Genomic DNA, 26,913 nt, shown 5'->3' with positions numbered 1-26,913 from the left:
GGGAGTTATTCAACTCCTCACAAGAGATAATTCTGACGTTCTCATCTTACTTGAAAATGTTCTTAAAAATATAACTACATTTTTAAGTTGAAAATGTTTTTTGACCATACACCCGCGCATCGCGTATATTCCTTTGAGGGCCGCGTTTCCATGCGAGATCTACCAATACATGACTGGTAGAGCATAGTTTCCGCGGCGCCTGTACCCTTTTCCAGCAAAACAAATCCTCTGCTTTGACCGCGTAAGTATTTAAGACGGCGGCCAGGTTTCGGTCTTTAAGGCTGAGGAAGGATAGATCTGTTAAGAGGAGCATGTATATAAACGATTGTACTTACGATATTTATTAAACATTTGTAAAACCCACAATGTGTGAGTAAACTTTCCCAGTGAGGGAGATGGAACCGCCGTAGTCGCGAGGAGGGGGCTCCTGCCGACTGAGAATGGGTGGTGCCCTGCAGCACCTCGAGGGCATCCATGGTTGGGTGGGAGCGCTTGGCTAGGTCACCGATAGCCACCAAAATGTAATCCATTTCCCGTCAATATTTGTAAATTACGTTGTTTACGTTTTTGTCTTAGTGATGACCGATATCGATATTTATGTTGCGAGCTGTGGCATTAGGGGTACTCTGCCCTGAGAAAAGACTGAGCTAGCGGCACTGCCACCGAAAAAAGCAGTTCGTAACAAAAATATAAAAGGAGTATTTTTCCTAGGTACAGAACTACCCAAAAATTGACGCTTGCTCTTGGAGTTAATAAATATATAATACATTTATGTTAAAAAAATTTACTTTGTTACTTAGACTTAACCATTCTTTTAATTGCATATGTTTTTTAATGATCCTTTTTCTTGATCAATTTTAGATTTATTTGCCAGTTGAGTTGCATCTTAAAGTCGATTTTTGTACGCGGCAAATCGATAAACTTTTTGTAGCCAAGTTATAATATAGCCATTTCAGCTTTACTTTTGGCTCTTTTTAAGCCAACGCAGCCTGTTACTTAGCCGGTTTTTTATGTTGAGGAATTTGCTAAAAGCACGCCTTTTGAGTCCCCGCACGATGTCCTGCTTCTCGCAAGTGCTAAACCCGATGACGGGGGAGAACTCCTGGCAGGAGCGCGGCGATGAGTACGACTACCACCTGGAGGTGGCCAACGCGGGATTCGGGGACATGTTGCACGATTGGGAGCGGAATCAGAAGTACTTTGCCGCCCTAAAGAAGACCATCGGGGGAATGCGGGCGGCGGGCAGGAAGGTCCATGTCCTGGACATCGGCACCGGCACAGGAATCCTCTCCATGATGGCCCTGGCAGCTGGGGCGGATTCGGTGACCGCCTGCGAGGCCTTTCTGCCCATGGCAAACTGCGCGGAAAAGATCCTAGCCGCAAATGGAGCCGGCGACAAGGTGCGCCTCATCCGAAAGCGCTCCACGGAGATCCAGGTGGGCGAGGACATGCCACAGAAGGCCAATCTCCTGGTGGCCGAGCTGCTGGACACGGAACTCATTGGCGAAGGGGCCATTGGGATCTACAACCATGCTCACGCCGAACTGCTCACCGAGGATGCCCTCTGCATTCCCGCTCGCGCCAGGTGCTACGCCCAGGTGGCCCAATCCCCGCTAGCTGCGCAGTGGAACAGCCTGAAAACACTGGCCAACCTGGATGGCGAACCTCTGCTGCAACCGCCAGAGCAGCTTAAAGGATGCCAAGGAGAGGCTGCTCTCCACGACGTCCAGCTGTCCCAGTTGCCCAGCTCAGCCTTCCGCCCGCTCACCGATCCCGTGGAGATCTTTCAGTTTGATTTTCAGCGCAAGCAAGATAGAGAAAAGCAGAGGGAGCAGCTACTAAAGCTGCAATCCAAGCAACCAGGAGCTGCTGAACTGGTCTTCTACTGGTGGGATATCCAACTGGACGACGACGGTGAGATTCTCCTCAGCTGTGCTCCATACTGGGCGCATCCTCAACTAAAAGAACTGGCGGCCGAGAAGGCAACGGATCACCCGCTGCCCAATGTAGTGCCCTGGCGGGATCACTGGATGCAGGCCATCTACTACATACCCAAGCCCTTCCAGCTGCTCGAGGCAGGTAAATCCTTTCACCTGAGCTGTCACCACGACGAGTACTCCCTGTGGTTCGATGCTCGCGAGGAGGCGCCCACGAAGAGTGTGCGGCGCCATACCTGCTCATGTGACCTGCACATGACCTACTCGCGCAGCAGGATCGGTCAGCTTAACCAGTCCCCGCGAAACAAGCGCTACCTTCGCTACCTGGAGGAAAGCATTGAGGCGGGGAAATCCAATGTTTTGGTCCTCGGAAATGGCTGCCTCCTGGGCTTAGCGAGCTCTGCCCTGGGAGCTGCCTCTGTGCAACTGCATGAACCTCATCGCTTCTCGCGCAGATTACTCGAGTCGATTGTTCAGCACAATCAGCTTAAAAACGTCCAGTTTGTGGACAAAGTTGAGGAACTCGAGGAGTCGCAGCTGGCTTCGCTAACCCACATCTTCGCAGAGCCCTACTTCATGAATGCCATCCTGCCGTGGGACAACTTTTACTTTGGCACCTTGCTGATGAAAATTAAGGACAGACTGCCAGAGGGTATGAAGATTTCGCCCTGCTCGGCGAGGATCTATGCTCTGCCCGTAGAATTCCTGGATCTGCACAAGATTCGGGCACCTGTTGGCAGTTGCGAGGGATTCGATCTGCGTTTGTTTGATGAAATGGTAGAGGTGAGCTTTGATACTAGGACTTTAATGGTTTTATCAGATGATATAATTATTTTTCTTGATTACAGCGATCTGCTGAACAGGCAGTGTCCTTGGTGGAGGCCCAGCCTCTCTGGGAATACCCCTGCCGCGCCCTTTCCGAACCGCAGGAAGTGCTCAATGTGGAGTTCAGCAACTTTAGTAAAGAGCACAGCCTTAAGGGCAGCATAGAACTGAAGCAGTAGGTACAACTCAGTAATACTACTTCTAAAAGTATTAATATCATTCGCTCTTACAGTCCTGGAACCTGCAATGGAGTGGCTCTTTGGGTGGATTGGCAGTTGGTAGACGACAGCAGTCCCAGATCTATTGTTAGCAGTGGTCCCAGTGAACCCACCGTTACCGGTGACTTTGTAAAGTGGGACATGTTTGTCCGACAGGGCGTGCACTTTCCCAGGAAAACCAAAGAAGCCGCCAGCCACCTTGAATGGGGCACGGACTTCAAGCCACTTCAGGGGGAACTAAACTTTAGCTTTAGCCAAAAGAAGCTTTAGATTACGATCGTTTATTCACAAAAATTTGGACAATTTACAAACGAGCAATGAACGTCAGGGTAAATGCATTGAATGAGTGATATTTCAAACAAAAATACAATCTAATCCTTGGGAATCTCGTTCTCCATGCGCGTGAGTGTAATGTTCCTGTCGGTCTGCGTGGCAGGAGTCGTCTTGGTGCCGAACTCTCCTCCTCGGAGGCGCATACGCAGATCCAGTGCCCGGATGTCCGTCATCAGCGAGTGCTGCTTGTTCTCCAGATCCACGTCGATGCGCTTGCCGTGCTCCTCCAGCAGATTAAAGTTGGTCTTGCTCTCATCGATCTTGGCCTGCAGCCGGCGTCTGATCTCGCGCAGCTTCTCTACCTCCAGACAGAGCATGTCGTGGGCCTGATCCATACACAGCTCCATGCCCGATCTCTGGGCACGGTTCTCCAGGCGCGTTTCGGCCAGCTTCAGGGCATCGGTTTTGTCGCGCAGGGCATTCTCCGAGGTACGAATTTCGCACATCGCCTTCTCCATCTCGTCCTTCATCTTGAGCTGCTGCCACTCCAGTTCGTTCCTGGCCCTTTGGGTCTCGAAGATTCGCTTGCGAATGGTGTGCTCCGCCCGCTCCTGCTGGGACTGCAGCATGTTGCGTGCCTTCTCGCGGCACACGAACAACGCCTCCCGGATGGCGTACGTATCAGCCAGCTCGTTCTCCGCCAGCAGCTTTATGTTCTTCACGTTCTCCAGCCAGGACTCGTACGAACAGGAACTAAATGGGAGGTTAACTAGTATATTAATCTACAACTTCATAACTCACTTCTTTGGGTTCCTGGTGGGATCCGGCTTGTAGGAGATATTGGCCGAGTTGCGGTCAAGGGCCAACTGAGAGTTGTCCAGCTGAACTGCCTCCACCTTGAACTCGATCTCCAGGCCGATCTTGAAGCGCACCTCCTCCAGCCGATTCAGCTTCTCCCACGCCTTCTGACAGCGATCGGCCAGCAGCCTCTGGTTGTTCTCCAGTACCACCAGTTCGTTCTTGATCTCCGTGTCGGCCTCGTCGTAGGTGATCTCCGATCCCAGGCGTCCATCCCGCATGGTCAGGCACTCGGCTATCACGGAGATCGGACCCGCCAGCGCCTCCAGCTCACGTTCCGTGGCGTTTTTCTCCTCCTGCAGCATGAAGATCTCGCGCTCGATCCTCTCGAAGGACTTGGAGATTATATCCCTCCAGCGATTCAACTCAGAGATCCTATTGAAGGTTCGGATCAATATGACAAATTGTTAAGATTAACTTTTTCTACAATTCTCATAATTAAGTTTAAGCTAAAAAAAACCCTGATAAATCCCCTTGAAAAAGTAAGTAAGGTGCAGCCAAAAAAAAACCTAACTCAAAATGGTTCTCTCATCGATTTGATTAAATAATTAAAATTATTAATAATGTTAAAGTGATCTCGGCTTACGAGACTATTTTCGACTTCTTTCATATTGATTTTAAGGACATTTCTTCTCAAAAAAGTGAGAAGTTGAATTCTTGAGTTGAGAAATTTGAAGTACAATATAATATGAATTTTCCTAATATCGGATTTGACTTTTTTTAAATAGATAAAAACCTTCTTAATATAAACTCACCGATCGGTCAGAGCTTCATTTGTCTCATAGTTGGCCCAGTCGCCCTCGATCCTCGTCTCATTCCTCAGGGATCGGGATGAATGGCGCATGGCGAAGGCGTCTGATCTCCTGGCATCCGCCACATTGCGCATCTGGTTCACCCGGGCGTACCAATCCGTCAGCGAGATGTGCTGAAGGGGCTTTTCCATCGTTACCACCGAGTGGAAGGCCATCTTGTATAGGTTAAGTTTAAACAAAAAACAATTGAATTTATTCGTTAGTAATCTCAGAAAATATGTGCTCCCAACTGGAACTCCCAAAGTGGACTGGTAAATTTTCCTGAAACTTCGATTTCAAGTGGTTGTTTGGTCAACGAACACTAGATCTCCAAGGCGTTTGGGTCATTGTCAAGGACAACGGGCTGTGATTTATTTGTTTAGGATGATAAGTATTCGATTTTTGGGATGTGGTGCCAATCCATAGTAATAGTAATGTGTTCCTATGGTAATAAATTAAGGATTAATTTTCCTTAACATACATATATTAAAACTTTAAGCGGGAAAAGATTATAACTTCCGGTAAGATTTGTAAAGTTATTAAATTACCTATTTTATTAATTTCTTCTATTAAGCTTATGGACTATTACATTTACAAACATACGTATAATGAATATCTCTAGATATCTTTCCAAATTAGGGAAAAAAGAAAATACAAAGCAAATATAAATATTATAATATATTATATACATATTTTATAAAAGGTATAGATGTTTGAAACCGAGTCCCCCTAATATAATGGTTTGGAGCGTCGCTTAACCCTTATCCAATTTCCCCACCCAGTGGCCACACTATTTTCTGGTATTTTCCCGCTAGTATTTCGGTATTTTCTCGCACGGTCGCTGGTGTGGACACACTGGCGCACACACGTGTTTTTCTTTTCAAGCGTTTTGGTTGCCGCGTGTTAACGGACCCAATTCACATTTCGTCGAAAGTTGTATTAAAAAGTGCAAGTACAGCAGCATAAAATGGGCAAACCAGGTGCGCAAGATCCCCCTTTAGTAAAAACAGTCAAAAGCAGTCGGCGCAACAGCCATTTGGACCCATAAACTTAACCTCTTAGAGGGTGAATATTCAAATGTGATCGTTTTTCGTTGCAGGATTCAGTCCACGCGGTGGTGGCGGCGGCGGAGGAGGCGGTGGCTTCCGTGGGCGTGGCGGCGGCGGAGGAGGCGGTGGCGGCGGCGGATTTGGAGGAGGAGGCCGAGGTGGCGGTGGCGGCTTCGGAGGAGGTGGCCGTGGACGCGGAGGCGGTGGAGATCGCGGTGGTGGTCGTGGTGGCTTTGGAGGCGGCGGCCGTGGACGCGGAGGCGGTGGAGATCGAGGTGGTGGTCGTGGTGGCTTCGGAGGACGAGGTGGCGGTGGTGGCCGTGGAGGCGGCGGTCGCGGTGGCGGCGGAGGACGTGGTGGTGGCGCCGGCGGCTTCAAGGGCGGCAAAACCGTCACCATCGAAGCGCATCGTCACGAGGGAGTCTTCATTGCCCGCGGCAAGGAGGACGCCCTGGTCACCAGGAACTTTGTACCCGGATCCGAGGTCTACGGCGAGAAGCGCATCTCCGTCGAGGTTTGTATTTTATTCTCTGTCTTTATCCTTGATCCAAGTCTTAATCCCAATCCCCGGCTAATGATGAGGTTGTGCGCAGGGGTACAGAACATGGCATCATGTGGCCATGAGCAGCCATGGCGGCCACCTGTGGCTGTGTGCACTCCAGGTACACGTGAAGCAGTTGCGGGTGCTCCAAGGTCTGCTTAGAACAATGCACAACTGAGGCGTCTAACTATCCTATCCCAAAACATTCCGAACCCAAACAATCCCATCCACCATTTTGAAAAGAGATTTTTGGTTGTTTTCAAGCCTCCTATCTTGGAATACCATGTGTTTATCAACAGTTTTCACAGGGAAATCCATAGGGTTTACAATTATTGAATGTTTACCAACAGTTTCTCAAACAAAATTAATCATTTTAATTTAATTATATTGCAATAATGTGCATTTAACAAGACTATCCATCTACGAGAGCAAACTAAACGTTTTCAATATTGATTTTGTTCACACACCTTCTGTTCCCTCTTTCATTTCCCAGTTTCTTGTTTAACTTATTAAAAATAAACCCATCCACAAGTTTAATCACCATTCCAATCTAATTTGCAGACCAATGGCGAGAAGATCGAGTACCGCGTGTGGAACCCCTTCCGCTCCAAGCTGGCTGCCGCTGTCCTGGGTGGCGTTGAGCAGATTCACATGCCGCCGGGCTCCAAGGTGCTCTACCTGGGCGCCGCCTCCGGAACGACGGTCTCGCACGTGTCGGATGTGGTGGGACCCGAGGGTCTCGTCTACGCCGTGGAGTTCTCACACCGATCCGGTCGCGATCTGATCAATGTGGCCAAGAAACGCACCAACATCATACCCATCATCGAGGACGCTCGCCATCCGCACAAGTACCGCATGCTGGTGGGCATGGTGGATACGATTTTCGCCGACGTTGCCCAGCCGGATCAGGGCCGTATTGTGGCGCTGAATGCCCAGCACTTCCTGAAGAACGGCGGCCACTTCGTCATCTCGATCAAGGCCTCCTGCATCGACTCGACGGCGCAGCCGGAAGCGGTATTCGCTGCCGAGGTGAAGAAGATGCAGGCGGACAAGCTGAAGCCGCAGGAGCAGCTCACGCTGGAGCCATACGAGCGAGACCACGCCGTCGTCGTCGGCGTCTACCGACCACCGCCCAAGCAGTAGGACGACCTCTTCTGCCTGGTTTAGTTTTAAGGCTATTGTACTAATACAGACGTGTTGTATTAAGTTTCTTTTTAAATATAAAACCATAGTTGTAAAGATAAATCAAAATGCAAACTATTTTTGTAGCAGACGTACAAAATATACACAGAAACCAAAAGCAAATGTAAGACTTGACGGAGGTCGTATGTGAAATGTGGTTCCATAAAGCAGATGAGAGCAAATCATTGTTGTATACGAACGGCTTTGATAAAATAGAAGGCTAATTAGTTGCCAAAACATAATAATTCTCAAGATAAGTCGGGTTATGTTGCTTATACTTATAAACATTATTGTCCAACAAGCATCACATATAATGAAGTGTAAAACAGAGAAATATCTTTTAAATAAAATAAAAACCATTAAAAAAAAGAAAAATAAAAAAGTCCGCTGCGGACAGGATTCGAACCTGTGCGGGTAGAACCCAATGGATTTCAAGTCCATCTCCTTAACCACTCGGACACCGCAGCTGTGCCGGCCTTGTGGCGAAGTTCCAGTTTGTCATAAGGGGGAGATTTTAGTACATTTTCCAGGGCTGCAGTATTATTTATTAGGACACAAGCCGAGAACTCTTCTGGGGTCGTGTCCTGGCTGGGGTGGTCTAAAAAATCTGGATCATTACTGTGGCGTGATTACATTCTTTGTAATATTTTTACATTTTTTTTAAGAGGAATATGCCATGAAACCATTATATTGTAGTATTAATATATAATTTGACTCATTTTTTAACCAGGGATGGCTTGCTTTTGATTAAGACAAATGCCAAGAACTCTTCAGGGTGGGTGTCTTGGCTGTATGGTCTAAAATCTCGAATTACAAAAAAGAATTTTTTATTTGTGCTTATCGTTTTAAACGTTTTCAATTTTCCTGTTTAATATAGAGAATAAATATTACATTTTAATAAAATAAATAAAAAATACAAAACATGAATATAATTATGCAGCTCAAATGATGACATAAGAAATAGAGCGAGTTCTGATAAGGCTGCGGTGTCCGAGTGGTTAAGGAGATGGACTTGAAATCCATTGGGTTCTACCCGCACAGGTTCAAGTCCTGTCCGCAGCGATATGTGATGGAAATTTTTTTTATGATTTAACTCAAAAAATTTTATTTTTACCCGGTGTAATAACATAGATCCCATTACCCAAGTTATTTATACACAAGTTTAAACACCTACTTTTAACTTTTCTGTATCATTTAAATTACTTTATTTAGCCTTTTTGCAGCGATCTCAAAATATAACAATATAGAGTGCATTTTCTCTCAGTTGATACAATACGACATTAAGCTTAGCCTAGGAATTCCCCTGCGGGCGTTTGAAGATTCTGCCTCGCGAAAGACACTCAGATCATAATCATTCAAAGAGGACATTGGTTTTAATTTTTTTTTAAGGTCGTTAAACTTTAGGTCTTAGCAGCTAGGGTAAAATCATAATCGCGTTGATTCTTGAATAAATGTATATCACCGAATTCGTCAGGCGGCTCTGCGAAAGAGGCGCCTACAACTTGGCGCGCTTGGGCACGCCGATGGCCTCCAGAACGCCGCAGGTCTCCAGATGCTGGAAGAGCGTCTGCAGATACTCGTCGCGGTGTTTCATCAAGTGGGCAGCATGCTGGGATCGCTCCCAGCACTTGAACGTGACCTTGATGTCCGCCCGTTCCCAGTTCTCGCGCACCGCCTGGTTGGAGGACGGCGGTCCGATGGGATCGTTGTCGGAGACGAAGAACAGCGCCGGGGCCTTGAGCAGTGTGGAGTGGAACATCTGGCTGGAGCGCATGTAGTGGATGGTGGCCTGGTTGTGGAATGTCTTCATGTGGTACAGCGTGTAGTTGCGCAGGGCGCTCTGCATGCGCTCGTTCCGGGGGAAAATCGATTTGGGCACGCCCACCGGGATCTCGGTGATGTCGGCGGCGCTGTCCCAGATCTGGCACACGAAGCGCTCCAGGATGCTGCCATAGCGGTCCATGTCGCGCGACATCTGCAGCATGATCTCGCCCAGCTGGTAGGCACCCACGGAGAAGCCATGCATCACGATCGGCTCATACGACTGATTGTTCTCCAGGAAACGCAGCGTCTCAGCGGCCACCACCTGGTTGGGGATAACAGCATGGATTACTGGACTGGACTGAATGATAATAACACGGTTTGCCTTATACCTGGGTTCCCTTGACCGGCCAGAGCAACTGCCAGGGCGTAATGTGCACCACCACCACATCGAAGCCCATCTCCGTGTAAATCTGGGCGTACTTCTTCAGATGCTTCTGCTTGGCCATCAGCCAGGCCATCATCAGGACCAACGGGTTGCCGGTTGGCTTCTTGAAGGCCAGCGTTTTGGGATCCACCTCGATTTGCGTCTTGTTGCTGGTGTACAGCGTCATGTTCTTGGTAATATCCTGCGAGGATATGTACCGGCGATTCTTCGACGGGGCCATGGCGCTCTAAGTACGATAAAGATTCGTTATTAGTCATATGTGGGCACAGATATGATATGATTAGCGATAGGGTTAGAGGAAATGAAACTTTAGGAACAGCAAATAAATTCAAGTGCAAAGTGCACACTTATCAACTGTGCAAACATGCATATGGGTATGGGCTTCTTAAATATTAACGACTAACCGTCTAGACCTCTACTATTGCATTAAACTAATCGCACTGGAAGGCAAAGTTTGGATAGGTCTAGTCAGCAACTGAATGGCTAGCTGATTAGATATGAAAGTTTGAGTGGTTAATATGGGTCGATCTGTAGAGTCTGATCTGCAGGTTAAAGAGGGAACCATAATCCATGCAAATTATGGGAAATATTTGATACGGCACTGATTTATCCACGGCAACAGCTGCTGACCTTGAAAAAGTCGGCGAACACGTGATAATAAACAGCTGTTCCTGATAAGATTATTCCAGGTGTAAGTGCGTTTGATTGTTTTACAGATATTAAATTACGGCGATCGCCTTACGAATGATCACAAACTGTATTTCACGATCAAATAGAAGACAGACCCAGTTGCAAAGATACGACCTAAATGCAACTGTATTATATTATACCCTTTTGCTTCCGTAATTTACTTTGTAGTAGCTAATTACCAGAAATTGCTACGAGCAAGCGACAAATTAGCACGGCGGCAAAAGACTAAATGAAGGTGGTGCAAAGGTTTTAGGTTCTTTTCCTGCCTAAACCGACTGATAGCATTATGGATTCGAAGATAGCCCCGCAAAATCTAACGATAAGCAGTTGCAATTTAGATTAGTGCAGGGACAAACGGAATCAACCTGTGACTTAATACTTCCCACATAAATTGGTCATTGCGAAAAAAAGAAAGATCATATAATTGAGGCACCGAGTGACACAATGAATGCGAGAGGCTGGAAAAGACTTTCACTTTAGCCTGACACTTTGAACTTGAGCAGAAAGTTCAAGGCCACTCACACGTTTCGCCCGGTGGTAGATTTTCAGCAGTATAATTGCCAATATGACCAGCAATGTGATCTCGATTAGGAAGTCCATTTCGAAGATAAAACTAAGCAGGTGCAACGACTTTGACTAACTGACTGATCCACAACATATAGCATATACACCCAGCGATCCACTGGAACGATCATAGACAGTTGAGCGGAATTGAGTCGAGCTTACATTCCCCATGGAAAATTGCTATTTCAGCCGCTGTGTGTGTATATGGAGGAATATGTTTTTTCTACTCTTTGCGGCATTGGTTTAAATTACATTGCGCCACTGGAAGCCCCAGTACCCTTTGGGGAAGTAGAAATAGTGTTCCGACTAGCAGATACCTTCTAATCAACGATCCTAACTATAGATCCTTAGATTTTGGTACCTAAACTCGATTTTCTATCTGTTAACTCATCTTTAAATGATTTTAATTTGATTTTGTAAATATCTTAGATCCAATAATACCCTTGTACAACATAAATTCTAGATACTTTCTATACTTCAAAAATCCAAATAGTTTCAAGACTCTTTCTATTTATAGATCTCCAGATTTCTCTATTAACTCATATTTAAATGATATTACTTCGTTGTATGTTATACAAACATATCCTAGAGCCTATTATACCCTTAAATAAAGATATGATCAACTTTGTGTCTGAAAATAAACACAGAACACGAATGTTTGGCGGCTCGGGCGAAAGCTTGGCATTGGGCGCCATTATGATTTGAATCATGGAAAAAGCTAAGTCGCTGCTCAATTGAGCTTGCTGAAAGCGAGGGTGGTTCCAAAAATACGTCCAAGGACATGGCTTTCACTTCATTGAAATTCGATATCGGTAATATCGCATACGCTGAATAATTTTCTGGTCAGTTCAAGCGGTTAATGAGTACGTACTAATTGCAGGGCACTGGAAAACAGCAATTAAAATAATGTAAAAATATTTATAAATACATATAGCAAGCGCAGCTAATCTGTACAAATCACCATTGAAGAGGGGCGAGGTTAGGTAGATAGAGAACCGAAATCATTTGCCGGGTACAAAGTGCAGGGAATACAATTTACTCAAGCATGCAAATTTCCAAAGTCACAAACTACAAAATGCACAAAATAAATAAGCGAAATAAATGTAATTAAAGGTTCAACATAGATCAACAGAGGTTCAATGTGCCATATCAGAAGTCTGTCATCGAGAACTATGATACACTGTTATATATACCTGATTTATAAATCGGTCTTTAGTCAAACTTGACTTTGGTTCTTAATTGGCGAACTTTACTGATATTTCAGTTCCTAAATTGCAGATGTAATTGCTGACTATATAATGGATTAATATTGTCATCACTTGATTATTTATCTACAGAAATTGTTAGATAGATATACCATATATCTATCAAAGTTTTCTTTTATTGTAAGTAACGTTATGAACGTTTATATTAAATGTACAGTCGATACCAGGCAGGCAAGATGTGAAATCTATTAATATAGGAGCGACTTAAAAAGACCATGTTATCGTACTGTAAGTCATCTTTAAAAATGTTATAGATGTTGTTAAACTCATGAACCTTGCTCCATAAAGTATTCTCTGAACTCGCTTTGTGGAGATAGTAACATTTATGACAATGCAAATTTGGGTTAATGGCAGATCAGACTGCCAGAGGTCTCAAAAAGTGTGAAATTAAATGTTATGATAATGTAGAGTAGGATAAGATAGTTAAAGAAAAGTCTCCAGAACTTCTGTTAATCCTGAACCAAAAGGATTAATTGCTTTATATACAAAAAAAAGGAATAGACGGATTTTAAAGACTAGCTATTAGATAACTAATGGTTCTAATGGACTTCTGTTGATCATGGGAACCCCTTGTAAGCCGAAAGTATTGATTATTTTGGAAAGATTCCCTTTGAAGGATTAGATAATTTAGAAAAAACAAATTTCTGTTGATCCTGGGAATGCTATGATAATGTAGAGTAGGATAAGATAGTTAAAGAAAAGTCTCTAGAACCTCTGTTAATCCTAAACCAAAAGGATTAATAGCTTTATGTACAAAAAAAGGAATAGACAGATTTTAAGGACTAGCTATTAGATAACTAATGGTTATAATGGACTTCTGTTGATCATGGGAACCCCTTGTAAGCCGAAAGTAAGGATTATTTTGGGAAGATCCCTTTGGAAGGATTAGATAATTTATAAAAATCAAATTTTTGTTGATCCTGGGAACCCCTCTATACGAAAAAAATGCATTATTAGGGACCATGCTTACACTTGGAGCCTGCGGCTGCTGCTGGTGGCCCGACTGCAGGCTCGAGAAGTTCCGGATCAGCGCTGGCTGGATCCTACGGACCTGCGGTGGCGGAACCTTGAGCAGTCCCTGGCTCTGGCAGCCACCGAAGAAGCTGTCCGCGTAGGCATTCTCGTACGGCACGGCTGCCCGGCTATTTTGCGCTATTCGATGGCGGATGATGGGCGATTATAAATAAAACGGGAGATGGGGTAATGTAATTAGGGTCATTGCAGATAGTTGATAGTTCGAATTGGGATTGGGATATTTTACCACCAAAGGAGAGGCCCACGGCTAAAGTTGCGGCTGTCCGGCCGGCGAAGGGCAAACTCATCGATTTTCTTGCCGCCGTTGCGTAAAATGCAGTGCGAAAAAAGTGCGCAGCCATTGTAGTTGCGGAAAATTGCAGAATGCGAAATACTTTCACGGGAAATACTTTCACAAAGCGCCTTGCACACAGACTGAAAAATGATTTGCAGTGGTATTTTTTTTTGTTTTCTTTCTTTTCTTCTCATTTGCCTACTGCACACATACACACACCCGCACACAGCCATGCACATGCACGCACACAGCCGCAGGGCAGTGCACACGGACTGAACTTTGTACCCACTGCAGACGAGTCTCAATTTGTATTGTTTAATTGATAAATTGAGGGGTTCTGGCTCTAAATTTTCTCCCTGGGCTGTGCGTGTGTGTGCGGGTGTGTGTGCGCGGGGTGTATCTGTGTGGGTATTGAGGAGGACTCCTCAATTGGCGATGTAACGTAACGAACACCAAATCGATTGCCGCTGCACTTACGCTAACGTCGTGCTCCCGTGTTTGAGTTTCGATTTTTGTTTAACAATTTCAATTCCGCCCCCGAACCAAAGCAAACCGCTCAGCAGTGAGTGGCTACCGTTCGCCGGAAGTCTGTAAATACCTCTCCTTGGCTCGAGTGCCGCTCTGGTATATTTGGTATTTAATTATTTGATTTAGTATTTTACTACACGGAAAGAAAATGGAAAATGAGCAATCTTTTGATTATTGATTTCTGTTAAAAGGTATACGATTTTTTGACTACAGATTTCACTGTCTTAATTTTAAAATAAGCTTAAACTTTAACGCTCAAAAGCCACGACCTCCGATCATTTTAACATTGGTGAAGTCTAGCAAAAATGGTTTTCTTTTTTTATAAAATATGACTTTAAATACGTTAATTTTGTACTAATTGTTTAAAAAATATTAATCCGTTAAACTAAACTTCAAACAAAACACTTTGTTTTTGCAATCGTTAACAGCGTTTACTTACTCCCAGACAACAATTATTAATCTTGTTATTCTTTAAAATCTACTTAAATCGTATGTGTGTATATGTATATAAAAAAATATTTATTTCTTAAAAAAGTGATAATAATGAGAGCATTTTATATTGTTATTCCTAGAAATCTATTTTCATCGTTGGGCGCTAAAATTTTAGTCTAATTTTGCTTTGTCATTTTTCCTTAGCTATCGCTGAACAATATATTATATTGCAACACACGAAAATCATGAAATCAGTATCTGCTGGTCAAAGAGCCAATATAATGCGATTCATTTTGAGTGCCTCCATTCAGTCGTTGAAATATCATGGTGAAGATCGTCTTTTCGGTTATTGGGCTTTTAGCCTGCCTTTTTATTAGAACTAAAGAAGGTTCGGCTTACTTGCTCGACCCTGATTGTGCCGTATCAAGGATCCGCGGGAAGATTATGGGAGGTCGAGATACAGACATACTTTCGAATCCATGGATGGTTTTGGTGATCGCTCCAACACTAGAGACAGGTGTTAAATTCTGTGGCGGTTCGCTTATCACTTATCGTATGCACTTGAATTATAATTATAATTTAGTTTTAGTTACATATATCATTATATTGCAGGCTTTGTTCTGACAGCAGCGCATTGTATAAAGGATGGACCCATGTAAGTACAGGAATTTCAAAATTCCTCATTCATGTTTATGTAATTTACGTTTTTTTTAGGAAAGTACGCTTGGGGGAATACGATAATCAATACCACATGAAAGACTGCAGTTCGGGTATTTGCATACCAAGGTACTTTATAGTTGATGTCGATAGGAAAATGACTCATAAGGAATATAATGGTCACAAGAATGATATAGGCATCCTTCGAATGAGTGAAATAATTCCCTACTCAGGTAATTAAAAAAAGGCAACACGAACATCCAAGCTAATTATTCAATCCTTAGATTTTGTGAGACCGATCTGCATTCTCATCGATGAAGAAATGGGAAACGTTCCCTTATTTAGTGTCACCGGCTGGGGTGGAACTCGTACAAGCGATTCTAGCAAGGTTCTACAAGTTGCTACCTTAGAAAACTTTGATCGTAACCAATGTGCGGAGAGTTTACAATCGGAATTTGATGTAGGCCACATATGTGCTGGCAGTTATACCAGCGACTCATGTAACGGGGATTCTGGCGGACCACTAAGCGCAGTACGAACCTATGAGGGTCATAACCGGACCTTCCAGTACGGTATTGTCAGCTTTGGCCTTCACTCTTGTGGCGGTTTGGGAGTTTACACAAATGTAACGCACTTTACTGGCTTTATCTTGAGAGTTCTTGAATATTTGCGAAATACGTAACTTGATCAAACGATTGTTAAATAAAGAATTTATGCATTTTCATCTGAACATATTTTTATTTTCTGAAAACATTTTAAAAAGAATATTTTTTTCAGTCAAGTGCAAGCATTTTTCGTACAAAATTTAAGGTCAGTTGTTTTGTATGTTGAAGGTGCGATCGTCACGACCCATAACCTCGTTAGGAGGTGTTTTTGTTTAATGGAGTACTTCTAAGAAATGTATGATAGCCTTGAGGTTAGCTCGAAAGATAAGAATTAAAAGCGTTCAAAATAAAAGACTTTAAAGAAATTTAAGCTATAGAATATAGCCCTGAACTTATTTGCTAAGTGGCTACATAAACTGAACTTAAAAATAATAGCCTTGAGGTTAGCTCGAAAGATAAGAAATAAGAGCATTAAAGACAAGTGATTTAAAAGAATTTAAAACATAGAATATAGCCTTGAACTTGTTCGCCAAGTGGATACAATAATAAAAATAAGAAATAATACATGGTTTTGTGAAACGTTGTGTAAATTTAACATTTACACTCACTTTAAGTATAAAGAACTTTATTTCAAGAGTATCGTGATCATAATAATAAAGTAAAAACATAATTTTTTCTTGCTTTAACTCACAAAAGTTGACCGACGTCTTTTAACATTGTTATACCCGTTTCTCGTAGATTATAAGGATACATTAAATTCGTTGGAAAGTTTGTAACAAGTAGAAGGAAGCGGAACAGTGAAATCTAATAAATGTTTTTTACATATTTTGGATGTTTTATAAAATTGTTTTTTTTCAAAATGTACAATTTGAAATCATTATTTTACTTACTTACAAGGCGATGTGATATTCCATGAAAACCATGAAAGAAAAAAACTATTAGATTTAATAAAGTTAATTTTTTATAGATTTTTGTTCCCAATTTTGCTCACCTTAGATCATACTTATATGAAAACCATGAAAGAAAAATACTATTAGATTTAATAAAGTTAATTTATTATAGATTTTTGTTCCCAATTTTGTTCACTGTAGATCATACTAATACCCTTGCAGAGGGTATATTGATTTCAGTCAGAAGTTTGCAACGCAGTGAAGGAGACGTTTCCGACCCCAGAAAGTACATTTATTCTTGATCAGCATGACTAGACGAGTCGATCTAGCCATGTCCGTCTATCCGTCTGTCCGTAATAAACCAAACTAGTCGTAGTAATAAACCAAACTAGTGCGTATAAACCAAACTAGTCTCTCAGTTTTAAAGCTATCGGGCTGAAACTTTCCCAAAAGTCTTATATCTTTTGCAGGTAGTATATATGTAAGTCGGAACCAGCCGGATCGGACAACTATATCTAATAGCTCCCATAGGAATAATCGGAAAAAAAAATTTTAAGAAAATTGGTGTTTTTTATCATATAACCTCCTAAGCTTGGAAATAACATTTTTTAACAAGTTTTGAATTTCGAATTAAATTTTATCAGAATCAGACGACTATATCATATAGCTGTCATAGGAACAATCATAAAATTGGTGGGAAAATAATGTGAAACAAATTATAGCTTCGGTGTTTTTTAATATATAACCTTCTACGGTTGGAAATTATGAATTTCCAATTTAATTTTATCAAAATCGAACGACTATATCATATGGCTGCCATAGGAACGATCGGAAAATTGGTGGGAAAATAATATACAACAAATTATAGCTTCGGTGTTTTTTGACATATTATCTTATACTATTGGGAATATCATTTTTTGTATTTTTAAATTTAATAATTATATTAACTTCCTTTCTTGTTTACTATTTATTCTTGCCGACCAGTATTTTTTGGCTTAGCACGAACGGTCATACGGTTCTTGGAGCAAAACGTAAACACCGCCGAAATGGAGCACGAGGTGGCTGTTTCTGGGGAGGATTGCCCCCCAGAGGGTATCAAGTCGAGTCCTCCACTCAAGCCCTCGGCCAACACGGCCATAAAGTGCCTGAAGTGCGACAAGGTGTACATATTTCCCGCCGACAAGGACGACTGCCTGGCGCACTTGTATCTGGAGCACCGCCTGGTCATAGCAGATGTGGAGGATATAGCCCTGCTGGAGGACTATCTGCAGTACTGGGAAAAGGAGTTTCAGGGTAGGAGGATTGACTAACTCTTAATCCTATCCTTACATTAATAACTCCCCCAATTTAGCCCATGAATTCGAGCAATATTGCACAACCATGTTTCTTGATCAACTGCCCGATGGCAAATATGCCAGGAACGAGAAATACTACCTCCTGTGCGATATCCTGCCCCAGGACTACGAGCTGCGACGCAGGCTGAAGGAGAAGCGGCTGAGTGAAGCCCTCGAGCGCCATCAATTTGAGCTAACAGACAGAAATTTCTCCAAGGAGTGCCTCTTCTGCAGGACCGTGATCGAGGGACTGAGGGCTGACTACCTGGACCACCTGTTCGACAAGCACTTCCTGCTGGTGGGCAAGCCTGAGAAGCTGGTCTACGTGGACGAGCTGCTCGATCACCTGGAGGAGAACCTAAATCGGTTGATGTGCCTGTACTGCGAGAAGATCTTCAGGGATCGGCCCACGCTCAAGGAGCACATGCGCAAGAAGGGTCACAAGCGGATTAATCCTAATAGAAGGGAGTACGACAAGTACTTCCTCATTAACTACAATCGCGGACCAGCTGCTCCAACGCCCCGGAAGCAGCAGCACCACTCGAAACGAAGACAGGCGACCGCGTCGGTGTCCACAGTCGCTGATCCCGAAACCGGCAGCGTGGACTTTGACAAGCACTTTGCTCGTCCGGATTCGGATGATGAGCACGATTCCGATTGGTCGGATTGGGCGGCAGATGGTGAGCCCAGTGCGATTAAGTGCCTGTACTGCCCCCATCTTGGGGACAACTTTGCCGCTCTCAAGGATCACATGCTCGATGCCCATCGTTTGGACTTCGACAAGTCCACCAGCCCGCTGAATTTCTACCAGCGCGTCAAGGTGGTCAACTACCTGCGCAGACAGATGTGCGTGCTGCGCTGCGTGACCTGTGACCTTCAGTTCGATGAGCAGGAGCTTCTGGTGGAGCACATGGCCCAAGAGCTGCACTGCGGCATCGGAGACAAGACCAGCTGGGACAAGCCGGAGTTCTTCTTTCCCTACATGGAAAACGATGGCCTGCTGTGTGTGCTGGATGACTCCGCAGGCGATGATACGGAGGCCGATGTGGTGCGCATCATCTCTGAGGACAGTCTGGCCCAGATCAACAAGGATGCAGAGCGGCTGTCCCTCGAGAATTTTAAGCTGTAAAGTTATGCAGATCCGGAACAAGGGATTTTTAAACTGTACAGTGATTAACCGATTTAGTTTAGAATAAACTAAGTAAAAAGTTACATAATTATGAGAGTGGTTTTAACTTATTGAATTTGAATTCCAAAAGTTCCAAGTTTGAGTAACAAATCGTTAATTATGTAGCTTGAATATTTGAAAATAGTTGAAAGAACCACTTGAGGGTTAATGTACACCAGTTTGTACACATCAAATGCTTAGCAAGGGCACTTAGCGAATACACCCTCCAACATTTTATTTATGGTATATTTCAATTAATTGTGGTATTAAAAAGTATATTTTAAAGAAGGCTGACATCATTCCTGCAACCAAACAAATTAAAGAAATCCAGCGAAAAATGGAGGCCCTGGACATTCTGGAGAAGCGTATCGATGCCCTGACGCGGGTACTGGGTCCCGTGCAGGACTCGGAGGCGGGTGAGGGCGTGGTCGATGCCCTGTGCTCGGCACACGCCCTTTTGGGCGAAGCCACGACGGGCAGTGCTCCACTGCAGCAGTGCGTGAAGAGATCCGGCGAGCTGGAGAAGTACCTGGACCCCAACTTCCTCGAGGAGCAGCAGCAGGTGCGCTCCAAGGAGGTCTACCTACATGCCGTGGCCCCCGAGCTGCACACTCAGGCCGAGCAGCTGGAGAGGATCAGGCAGCTGGAACCCGCCCTGGGGGCGGAGTACTTCCGCAGCATTCCCGCCGAGTGTCTGGAGCAGCTCAAGGGCATCACCCAAAACAACGGCGAGTACGCCCAGCAGAGCGAGCTCATCGAGGAGAGCCTCGTTTTGGCCATGAAGCGCTACGGCGAGATCCAGGCGGGTCTCCTCAGTTCCCTGGACGCGATGAGCGACCGGCTGGACCAGGTGGAGGAGCGCATGGAGCAGCGAAAGCGGGCCGAGCTCAACAAGGATGTGCCACCCAAGGATTGAGCGGAAATCGCTCCAAAGACTGCTGAAAGTATTTTATACGGCCCGGTTTTCACATCCAAATCATTGTCAAGTCTGGCTTTACCTAGTTTGCAGGTTTCAGTTCTTCAAGAAACTAGCAGATCTAATTCTTATAAACTTACAAAGACCTAGCAAACTGTTAGTTCTATTGAAGACTGAAACTTAAGCAAATCCCATTTGATTGGAACTGGAAATGGAATCCGGAATATTAGATTTTCTAACCGCTGCTTCTTTATTGAAGAGTGGCTAATGATGCTCTTTCAATTGTAAGTTTCCTTTTTAAAAATTATTTAATAATAGCACAATAAATTACAAAACTTATCAAATACAACTGCGATCTAATCAAATTGTCTCCTATTAAGAGGATTGTGTTACTTGCTGAAATTATTTAAAATGTGTGATCCTATTATTATTTAAACTACAAAAATTATTTTAAAAATGTCCTGAATTCATTATTTTATAGTTTTATAAATATTGATTTTTAAGAGCCAGCACAATAAAGATTATTAAAATAATAGAAAAGCCCCGCTCATCGGCCACCAGCAGATTGCCCGAGATGAAGGCCATGTCGCCCTTGGAGAAGACATCGTGGCCCTTCTTCTTTGGTCAACGTAGCCCAGTAACTGCCTTCAGGGATTGCCCCCATAATCTTTGAACACAGATCGTTCTGGACGGTTCGCGACAGTACAAAAGTATAGAGAAATGCATCCATTAAGGAACGTTTAAAAGCTCTTTAAAGCTTGTTTATTTGTTGTTCAGAACGTTTAATTTTAATTGACTAGCTAGTAATGTGACATTGAATTTGCTTTAAGGATAACTTTAGTACAATGGTTCGTACGTCAATGCTAAAACTAACTAAACGCTAAACCTATTCCTTGGAGACGGGCTTGCAGGCGATCATATACACCGGAAAGAGTCCCTTGGGGAAGTTGTGTTGCTTGACCTTGCGCACGATGCGGAATCCGGCTTCCTTCAGAAAGCGTTCGTAGCTTTCCAGTGGTCTGGTGACCGACGAGTCCTCCTTGTCCTCCACCGTCTTCTTGGAGCTGCTTACGTTCTCCTTCAGGCAAAAGTACGCTCCTGATGCCAATCCCAGCTTGATGCGCCTGAAGAAGGCGACCAGATCGCGATCCGTGAGGTGGCCCAGCACCCACTGGCTCCAGATGAGGTCGTACTGCTGCGAGGGCGCGAATCTCTGCAGTCCCACGTTGTAGATTTGGCCCACCTTTCCGGGACCCAGGTCATCCGTGGTGCAGTACTCCCGCGCCTTCTCCGCAAAGGAGGGATCCTGCTCAACGAGGTCCACGCAGTTAAAGCGCGGTATGAGGAGATTTCGTGTCACCCGACCGATTCCGGCGCCACAGTCCAAGGCCAACCTGTTGCCGGGCACGCGAATTTCGCGCAGGAACACATTGGAGCCCTGTATATCGATGGCGCTGATGTAGCCGAGACCGCCGAGCATCCCGTTGACAGTGGCCGGTACCTCGGACCAGTACTTCTGCGCCTTGTCGTAGAACTCGGGCTCCGGACCAGCGATCTTGGTGGCACTTGCAGTGGGCGAAGGCGACGCCTGCGTGCCATCAGAACTAATGGGTGCACTACTGGGTTCCACCTCCTTCAGCGGCTCCTGGTCAATGTCCTTGATCTCGTCCATCATCTGCAGCTTGTCTGAAAGCTGGGCTTCTAGAGTAGTAGTCATTTTTGTCCGGATTCTGAAGGCCGCATCCGCATGCTGGGTTTTGTTTTTAGTCAAATACCAGGGCTGCAAAACAAAGCGAGTCCATTTGGGAAACACAAAAGGTGGCAACTCTGCTGAAAACAGCTGTTCGAAGAAACACCAACACACTGTTTTGTTTATTTTAAGAGTTTTGTGTTTAATTTATTAATTGTCGAGACGAAATGACTCTAGATTTGGACGCGAATAAGAAGGATGACAAGCTGCTCATCGCCACCATCCAGCAGGAGTACAAAATCCTGGCTGAATAGTGAGTTATCTCTGTACTTAATCAATGGTGACAAAACAAATTGACCTACTTTCTTATTTTGTGTTTTTAGCAAAATGATCGAGTCGGAGAAGTTAGGAGGGGTCTATGTGATACCTAGCTATGCGAATTCCCTGCGTGAGCATACCTACATATGTCCTTTATGCACACCTGTATTCATTTTATGGTCTTCATAGAGTGGTTCGGGGTCTTCTTCGGACGCCAGGGCTTCTATGCGGAAAGTGTTTTTCGCTTCTCGATTTTGCTGCCAGACCGTTTTCCCGACGACAAAAGTCTTCCGGTAAGTAGGGTCGTGGATAAACCAAGTGCACATTACTGAAAACCCCTTCCCCCCAGACCATAATATTCCAGCAGGATGTACTGCACCCCCATGTGTGCCCCTACACCCACACTTTGGACGTGAGTCACGCCTTTCCGGAGTGGCGATGTGGCGAAGATCACCTCTGGCAGCTTCTGAAGTACCTGCAGGCCATATTCTCCGATCCCGTGGAAAGCATTCGAGGCATTGAGGTGGACAAACTGAAGAACGGCGAGGCTGCAGAGCTGCTAATGGGCAACAAGGAGGAGTTTGCGACCCGCGTCCAAGAAAACATAAAGGAGAGCAAGGAGCACGTCTACGACACTCCGCCCACCGAGGATCCGCACTACATAGTATTTGAGAAGTTTCAAACGGACTTACACGGACCCGTCCTGGAGCGCATAAAGGCTGGGAGGAGCAAGCAAACAGAATCCTCTTCGCAACAGGCGAATGCAGGCCACGCCACTGGTCTCTCCTGGGTGAAGGAGGGCGAGTTCAAGCCCCTCAGCATTGAGTAAAAACCATTTTCCGGCCCTGTAAGTTATCTACGTAGTACTAACGTTGTCTCAATTTTAATCCATTAAAGTTACTCGATTATATACACTCCTCATTCATGGGAAATCGCTGAGTATCGCTAACCCACTCGTTCTGCAGCTTCAATCGCTCTCCGTTCCATTGAAAATGAGTGGGGGAAGCCTGGCCAGGCGGAAACTCAAAGTGCTGACTGAGTTCGATGGCCAGTTTGGAACGGACGAGACCTATTCCGCCCACCTGTGGCGTGGCTGGATGATAGACCCTTCCGTTTCGCGGATCCATGTACAGTTTGTGCGGCTCATAGGGCAGGGTTAGGACCTGTCCCGAGTGCGCATAGCTGAGCACCTCCTTATCGTCCTTTCTCAGTTGCTCAGTGAACACAAGAGGCGTATCATCGCACCGTATAAAATTCCTTTCCCGCCCACAGAGGGAAATGTATGGAAATTCGTTTTCGTATCTATTTGTTTTGTTCACTCGCAGGCGACTGAAAAAGAACCTCAGGAAGTCCTTCTCTTTGAAGCAGCTGGTAAAGTTTTTCATTTTCGCATCGTCGAGAAAGAGCTACAATAGATGTTCTGATAGTTCGGGGAAATGTTCATAGTTTTGAGTCTTACCATTCCCTCATGATCAATGTAGTAGAAGTATTCGCGTATTTTAGGCTCAGGAGATTGACCTTGATTGTATTGCAAATAACGATAGAATGGGCTTGAAAAAGCAAGGACTTTCGGCTTTATTATCGATCTAGTACTTAGTATAAACATTGTTATATTTTCTGAGAACTGCGTTTCCAAAAAAGCTACAAAGAACAGCTGACTTTTGTTTACTACATACTATTCGAATGCCGTCCACCACACATTAAACCTTTTGGTTTTGCTTATGTAAAATTCATTTCAGAAGACTGAAACTTTCTTTGTGAGTCGTTTTTCTACTATGGGATTTATAAACATAGTCGACAAGTTATCAAACAATATGTTTAAAAGATATAATTTGTTTTTAAAAAATTTAGTGGCTGTCACTTGAAACCCTAAAAATACTGAAAGCTCTAGATTTCCTGTATCCAACATAGCGATAGTTCATTTAAAAAATCGTTGACCGAAAGTATGCTAAGCTTTTGTTAATAAGCTTCACTGTAAAATGTGATATTCAACGGTTTTTCAAAAACAAAAAACTTATTTTATTAGTCTTGTTAGGATTAATGATTTTATTATTTTACAAAAGGTGTTGCGAAAATGTTTCATATTTATAAATGTAAACAGTAAAAACCTTTACATTAAATCAAACCCATTGAAATAAATTTATTTTTCTATATGGTATTGAGTAAAATACAGATAACCTGAAGGTCGTTACGATTAGTTCTTCACTTTCCTTTTGTTCTTATATATCATATCTAAATATACTTTGGACTTAGATATAATCATTCTCTAGAATTGAATTAAATTGGATCAGAGTGAAAAGGAATTTGGTTATGCTTTTAGACTTTTTAAAGATAATACCAGGAGTACACAACCTTGGCAAACTGATACATTGGCCTGTTAAAACCATAAATCGAAAAAGATAGATCAAACTTTAGCCTTATCACTGTATGCATGAGGAATCTAACGTACTAAAATAAGCGGCACGTGCATGATACTATCACTTTTTTTTAGGTCTTGCTGCTCTCAATAAAACGACTAATAAATACCCTTTTCTGAATATGAAGCATAAAAAGCATATATTCATTTGTAGGCACTCAAAGTAAAGAAATCCCCGTTTGGGCAGGGTACTTTAGTTTAATGCCCCGCATTTGGAGCTGATAAGATATGGTATGTCCAGTAATTAGCAATGACTGGCTGGATTTTTGCACCATCGGCTTGATAGCTTATGAAAGATTTCCATTCAGACGGAGGCGTGGCCCTTCTTATCTGCTCACCAATACGTTTTAATCGCCTAGAAGTGTGTGCAATCTTTTCTTATAGGTGGTAGTAAACCCAAGTTGCTAGATTTCTTTAATATAATCTTTGAGTTGCAGCTTTAGTGATTTCATATTTGTTTTTGTATTTCAGACTCTTGCTTCAAAGTTCAAAGTTTTTAGAACTGAAGAGCTGGCAATATAGGCATTGCAAAATTAATCTTTAAAACTATGTTGATGAGTTTTTTAAATAACCCAAAAGTTATTTATGATTTATGATTTAGGATTTATGAATACATATAGGCTTTTCTAACACACTTCTCTGTTTGCAGGTAAACACTCCCTCATTTGGGCATTATCTGGCTATTATATCTGCCGTCGCTCATACACAATATCATTCTGGTTGGCCCCTCTTTCGGTCTGGTGTGGTGATAAGACTCCCCATTTTTGTTATTGCCCCAATCGCGCGTGCCGCATTATAAAAATAAAAATCTGAAAACCTCCGATATACGCGTGTTTACCTATATACGAACATATATATAGCGCCAAGATGTATTTTGAAGAGAGAGAGCTCCCAATAAATTCAGCTCTTACCGGCGATAACAGAGAAGTCCTCTCTGCTTTCTCTTACTCGCTCAAATCAGCGCCAAATCTTAAAAACCATTGGAAGTCATACGATTCATCCGACTCTGCCAACGAGTCCCGGTATATGTAGACACACCGGCTGTTAATATTATAAGCTCCACGCGTCCGATCGAAATGGCTAGAGCATTTAAGTTCCCTTCTCAAAACAACAACAAAAAGCTCATAATGTTCTGAAAGTTTCCTCAAGCATAATAGATCAATATCAGGGGATGTGAGATGTGATGTGGTTCGCTTTTTTTATACCTACCAGTTTCGGGAACTAGGGAATGATATATATTTTTTGCAATGTATTATGAATCGAAGGATTTCCATGGTAGAAGTAGTTTTTGATTTGAGTATTGGCATCAAATAGTCGAGTAATAATTACTTATCAAGGGTGTATCTCCAAGTTCATGCATCCAACAGTCTTTGGTCTGAAGAGATTAGGATGACACCTCACCCCCGAACTATAATCTTGCAAACTCCAGTGATGAGGTAACCAAGAATTATGAAAATGATAAAACCTTGATAGATAATTTGGATAATTAATTTATTTAGCGCTTCCCAGTAGGCCATTTGGATTTAATAATTCAGTAGTCAGTTTTTTAAATTTTAAGTGCTTCGTTTAGTTTTTTGCCATTCCAAATTTCAAGTAACCCTGGATGAAGTAATTTGGACTTTTGGGACCTGTGTCTTTTGGGGTTTCAGCGAACAGCTGTCGCTCTCTTGCTCGACCTCCCACCCTCTCTCTCTGTCTCTCCACTGGCGGCCAATGTCAATAGAAAGTTCTCTTGCGCGACCGGCATACGGCGACAAAAACAGCTTTGCCGCTAGGACAAAGTTCGATGATGTTTCAGTCTCTTTACCGGGTAATCGAGGGGTATATTAGACTCGTGTAAGACGTGTGACAAATGGATAACAGACTGCGTGATCTTAAAAAGTACCTACAACTTCGGTCACTTATCATACGAATTGAAGATTTTCGAAATTCATGTCAGAAAAGTGTTCGTCCTAATAGATCAGGGTCCTACAACTCGGGATCTATCTATAAGATATATAGGAAATGCCCTTTTGCGAAACGATAATAACAATATTTTTATAGAATCCTAAATTGCTGGAGACTTGGTTGCGTATATTGTTAGATCTCGGGATCTATTAGAGTTCGGTACCTAAAATCTGGGATACTGACTTTTTGTGGTAAAGATAATCAAATTGGATTTTAATTTTTTGTAAAACCTAGAAAATTATTAAAATCTCAAGCGCTCACAAGGGGCCCAGTGTGGCCTAAGTGAGGGGATTAGTATCTA

General features: G+C 43.5%; 10 protein-coding genes and 2 non-coding genes across 17 annotated transcripts; 7 read left to right on the top strand and 5 right to left on the bottom strand.

Moving 5' to 3' along the window:
- Nucleotides 1-978: 978 nt before the first annotated feature.
- LOC119550868 (protein arginine N-methyltransferase 7) lies at nucleotides 979-3,340 on the top strand. Its single transcript, XM_037859847.1, has 3 exons — nucleotides 979-2,720; nucleotides 2,786-2,937; nucleotides 2,995-3,340. The coding sequence occupies exons 1-3, from the start codon at nucleotides 1,011-1,013 to the stop codon at nucleotides 3,248-3,250; spliced, it is 2,118 nt and encodes a 705-aa protein (XP_037715775.1). The 5' UTR covers nucleotides 979-1,010; the 3' UTR covers nucleotides 3,251-3,340.
- On the bottom strand, nucleotides 3,224-5,182 carry LOC119550869 (tektin-B1). Its single transcript, XM_037859849.1, has 3 exons — nucleotides 4,867-5,182; nucleotides 4,055-4,486; nucleotides 3,224-4,006 (listed from the first exon to the last, which is right to left on the bottom strand). The coding sequence occupies exons 1-3, from the start codon at nucleotides 5,076-5,078 to the stop codon at nucleotides 3,352-3,354; spliced, it is 1,299 nt and encodes a 432-aa protein (XP_037715777.1). The 5' UTR covers nucleotides 5,079-5,182; the 3' UTR covers nucleotides 3,224-3,351.
- A 672-nt stretch (nucleotides 5,183-5,854) lies between these two features.
- On the top strand, nucleotides 5,855-7,797 carry LOC119551770 (rRNA 2'-O-methyltransferase fibrillarin). The gene is made up of 3 exons (XM_037861297.1): nucleotides 5,855-5,882; nucleotides 6,002-6,465; nucleotides 7,054-7,797. The coding sequence occupies exons 1-3, from the start codon at nucleotides 5,870-5,872 to the stop codon at nucleotides 7,633-7,635; spliced, it is 1,059 nt and encodes a 352-aa protein (XP_037717225.1). The 5' UTR covers nucleotides 5,855-5,869; the 3' UTR covers nucleotides 7,636-7,797.
- A 262-nt stretch (nucleotides 7,798-8,059) lies between these two features.
- Trnas-uga lies at nucleotides 8,060-8,141 on the bottom strand. The gene has a single exon. It is a non-coding gene; the product is annotated as a tRNA-Ser (tRNA).
- A 513-nt stretch (nucleotides 8,142-8,654) lies between these two features.
- Nucleotides 8,655-8,736, top strand: Trnas-uga. Its single transcript has one exon. It is a non-coding gene; the product is annotated as a tRNA-Ser (tRNA).
- Nucleotides 8,737-9,022: 286 nt separating this feature from the next.
- On the bottom strand, nucleotides 9,023-14,324 carry LOC119549989 (transmembrane protein 53). Of its 3 annotated transcripts, XM_037858395.1 has the most exons (5): nucleotides 14,189-14,324; nucleotides 13,664-13,851; nucleotides 13,373-13,554; nucleotides 9,828-10,109; nucleotides 9,023-9,760 (listed from the first exon to the last, which is right to left on the bottom strand). In XM_037858395.1, exons 2-5 carry the CDS (start codon nucleotides 13,776-13,778, stop codon nucleotides 9,170-9,172), a joined length of 1,170 nt encoding a protein of 389 aa, XP_037714323.1. In that variant the 5' UTR covers nucleotides 13,779-13,851; nucleotides 14,189-14,324; the 3' UTR covers nucleotides 9,023-9,169. The 3 variants fall into 3 exon arrangements, with proteins under 3 accessions (XP_037714323.1, XP_037714325.1, XP_037714324.1); XM_037858397.1 differs by lacking the exons at nucleotides 13,373-13,554; nucleotides 13,664-13,851 and having other exon boundaries at nucleotides 9,170-9,760; nucleotides 14,189-14,270; XM_037858396.1 differs by lacking the exons at nucleotides 13,373-13,554; nucleotides 13,664-13,851; nucleotides 14,189-14,324 and adding an exon at nucleotides 11,096-11,436 and having other exon boundaries at nucleotides 9,170-9,760.
- Nucleotides 14,325-14,906: 582 nt separating this feature from the next.
- Nucleotides 14,907-16,058, top strand: LOC119549990 (phenoloxidase-activating enzyme-like). 2 transcript variants are annotated; one of them, XM_037858399.1, is made up of 4 exons: nucleotides 14,907-15,206; nucleotides 15,284-15,326; nucleotides 15,386-15,561; nucleotides 15,613-16,058. In XM_037858399.1, exons 1-4 carry the CDS (start codon nucleotides 14,996-14,998, stop codon nucleotides 16,008-16,010), a joined length of 828 nt encoding a protein of 275 aa, XP_037714327.1. In that variant the 5' UTR covers nucleotides 14,907-14,995; the 3' UTR covers nucleotides 16,011-16,058. The 2 variants fall into 2 exon arrangements, with proteins under 2 accessions (XP_037714327.1, XP_037714326.1); XM_037858398.1 differs by having other exon boundaries at nucleotides 14,911-15,224.
- Nucleotides 16,059-17,828: 1,770 nt separating this feature from the next.
- On the top strand, nucleotides 17,829-19,375 carry LOC119551153 (zinc finger protein 277). The gene is made up of 2 exons (XM_037860347.1): nucleotides 17,829-18,116; nucleotides 18,175-19,375. The coding sequence occupies exons 1-2, from the start codon at nucleotides 17,870-17,872 to the stop codon at nucleotides 19,284-19,286; spliced, it is 1,359 nt and encodes a 452-aa protein (XP_037716275.1). The 5' UTR covers nucleotides 17,829-17,869; the 3' UTR covers nucleotides 19,287-19,375.
- A 221-nt stretch (nucleotides 19,376-19,596) lies between these two features.
- LOC119551158 lies at nucleotides 19,597-20,698 on the top strand. Its single transcript, XM_037860354.1, has one exon. It carries the CDS (start codon nucleotides 19,663-19,665, stop codon nucleotides 20,239-20,241), a length of 579 nt encoding a protein of 192 aa, XP_037716282.1. The 5' UTR covers nucleotides 19,597-19,662; the 3' UTR covers nucleotides 20,242-20,698.
- Nucleotides 20,699-20,970: 272 nt separating this feature from the next.
- LOC119551154 (alpha N-terminal protein methyltransferase 1) lies at nucleotides 20,971-22,052 on the bottom strand. Its single transcript, XM_037860348.1, has one exon. The coding sequence runs from the start codon at nucleotides 21,956-21,958 to the stop codon at nucleotides 21,128-21,130; it is 831 nt and encodes a 276-aa protein (XP_037716276.1). The 5' UTR covers nucleotides 21,959-22,052; the 3' UTR covers nucleotides 20,971-21,127.
- A 50-nt stretch (nucleotides 22,053-22,102) lies between these two features.
- LOC119551155 (protein crossbronx) lies at nucleotides 22,103-25,480 on the top strand. Of its 2 annotated transcripts, XM_037860349.1 has the most exons (5): nucleotides 22,103-22,244; nucleotides 22,315-22,379; nucleotides 22,439-22,542; nucleotides 22,599-23,096; nucleotides 25,315-25,480. In XM_037860349.1, the coding sequence occupies exons 1-4, from the start codon at nucleotides 22,159-22,161 to the stop codon at nucleotides 23,076-23,078; spliced, it is 735 nt and encodes a 244-aa protein (XP_037716277.1). In that variant the 5' UTR covers nucleotides 22,103-22,158; the 3' UTR covers nucleotides 23,079-23,096; nucleotides 25,315-25,480. The 2 variants fall into 2 exon arrangements, with proteins under 2 accessions (XP_037716277.1, XP_037716278.1); XM_037860350.1 differs by lacking the exon at nucleotides 25,315-25,480 and having other exon boundaries at nucleotides 22,599-23,159.
- Nucleotides 22,955-24,066, bottom strand: LOC119551157 (UPF0598 protein CG30010). 2 transcript variants are annotated; one of them, XM_037860351.1, is made up of 3 exons: nucleotides 23,709-24,065; nucleotides 23,151-23,655; nucleotides 22,955-23,094 (listed from the first exon to the last, which is right to left on the bottom strand). In XM_037860351.1, exons 1-2 carry the CDS (start codon nucleotides 23,853-23,855, stop codon nucleotides 23,155-23,157), a joined length of 648 nt encoding a protein of 215 aa, XP_037716279.1. In that variant the 5' UTR covers nucleotides 23,856-24,065; the 3' UTR covers nucleotides 22,955-23,094; nucleotides 23,151-23,154. The 2 variants fall into 2 exon arrangements, with proteins under 2 accessions (XP_037716279.1, XP_037716280.1); XM_037860352.1 differs by lacking the exon at nucleotides 22,955-23,094 and having other exon boundaries at nucleotides 23,117-23,655; nucleotides 23,709-24,066.
- Nucleotides 25,481-26,913: the final 1,433 nt, after the last annotated feature.

Source organism: Drosophila subpulchrella, chromosome 2R, assembly GCF_014743375.2.
Source record: "Drosophila subpulchrella strain 33 F10 #4 breed RU33 chromosome 2R, RU_Dsub_v1.1 Primary Assembly, whole genome shotgun sequence".
NCBI lineage: Eukaryota > Metazoa > Arthropoda > Insecta > Diptera > Drosophilidae > Drosophila > Drosophila subpulchrella.
Note: the sequence above shows the minus strand (reverse complement) of the source record. Positions and strands in the feature narration are given on the sequence as shown.

Coding starts and splice junctions, on each gene's coding strand:
- LOC119550868 (XM_037859847.1), top strand. CDS start 1,011: ATGTTGAGGAATTTGCTAAAAGCACGCCTTTTGAGTCCCCGCACGATG. Junction 2,721..2,785: donor TGTTTGATGAAATGGTAGAG/GTGAGCTTTGAT, acceptor TCTTGATTACAG/CGATCTGCTGAACAGGCAGT. Junction 2,938..2,994: donor GGCAGCATAGAACTGAAGCA/GTAGGTACAACT, acceptor TCGCTCTTACAG/TCCTGGAACCTGCAATGGAG.
- LOC119550869 (XM_037859849.1), bottom strand. CDS start 5,078: ATGGCCTTCCACTCGGTGGTAACGATGGAAAAGCCCCTTCAGCACATC. Junction 4,487..4,866: donor AATGAAGCTCTGACCGATCG/GTGAGTTTATAT, acceptor AACCTTCAATAG/GATCTCTGAGTTGAATCGCT. Junction 4,007..4,054: donor CCCACCAGGAACCCAAAGAA/GTGAGTTATGAA, acceptor CCTCCCATTTAG/TTCCTGTTCGTACGAGTCCT.
- LOC119551770 (XM_037861297.1), top strand. Junction 6,466..7,053: donor AGAAGCGCATCTCCGTCGAG/GTTTGTATTTTA, acceptor TCTAATTTGCAG/ACCAATGGCGAGAAGATCGA.
- LOC119549989 (XM_037858395.1), bottom strand. CDS start 13,778: ATGGCTGCGCACTTTTTTCGCACTGCATTTTACGCAACGGCGGCAAGA. Junction 10,110..13,372: donor AGCAGCCGCAGGCTCCAAGT/GTAAGCATGGTC, acceptor TATCGTACTTAG/AGCGCCATGGCCCCGTCGAA. Junction 9,761..9,827: donor GGCCGGTCAAGGGAACCCAG/GTATAAGGCAAA, acceptor ATCCCCAACCAG/GTGGTGGCCGCTGAGACGCT.
- LOC119549990 (XM_037858398.1), top strand. CDS start 14,996: ATGGTGAAGATCGTCTTTTCGGTTATTGGGCTTTTAGCCTGCCTTTTT. Junction 15,225..15,283: donor CGGTTCGCTTATCACTTATC/GTATGCACTTGA, acceptor ATTATATTGCAG/GCTTTGTTCTGACAGCAGCG. Junction 15,327..15,385: donor TGTATAAAGGATGGACCCAT/GTAAGTACAGGA, acceptor CGTTTTTTTTAG/GAAAGTACGCTTGGGGGAAT.
- LOC119551153 (XM_037860347.1), top strand. CDS start 17,870: ATGGAGCACGAGGTGGCTGTTTCTGGGGAGGATTGCCCCCCAGAGGGT. Junction 18,117..18,174: donor CTGGGAAAAGGAGTTTCAGG/GTAGGAGGATTG, acceptor CCCCCAATTTAG/CCCATGAATTCGAGCAATAT.
- LOC119551158 (XM_037860354.1), top strand. CDS start 19,663: ATGGAGGCCCTGGACATTCTGGAGAAGCGTATCGATGCCCTGACGCGG.
- LOC119551154 (XM_037860348.1), bottom strand. CDS start 21,958: ATGACTACTACTCTAGAAGCCCAGCTTTCAGACAAGCTGCAGATGATG.
- LOC119551155 (XM_037860349.1), top strand. CDS start 22,159: ATGACTCTAGATTTGGACGCGAATAAGAAGGATGACAAGCTGCTCATC. Junction 22,380..22,438: donor TAGCTATGCGAATTCCCTGC/GTGAGCATACCT, acceptor TGGTCTTCATAG/AGTGGTTCGGGGTCTTCTTC. Junction 22,543..22,598: donor CCGACGACAAAAGTCTTCCG/GTAAGTAGGGTC, acceptor CCTTCCCCCCAG/ACCATAATATTCCAGCAGGA.
- LOC119551157 (XM_037860352.1), bottom strand. CDS start 23,855: ATGTTTATACTAAGTACTAGATCGATAATAAAGCCGAAAGTCCTTGCT. Junction 23,656..23,708: donor ACATTGATCATGAGGGAATG/GTAAGACTCAAA, acceptor CATCTATTGTAG/CTCTTTCTCGACGATGCGAA.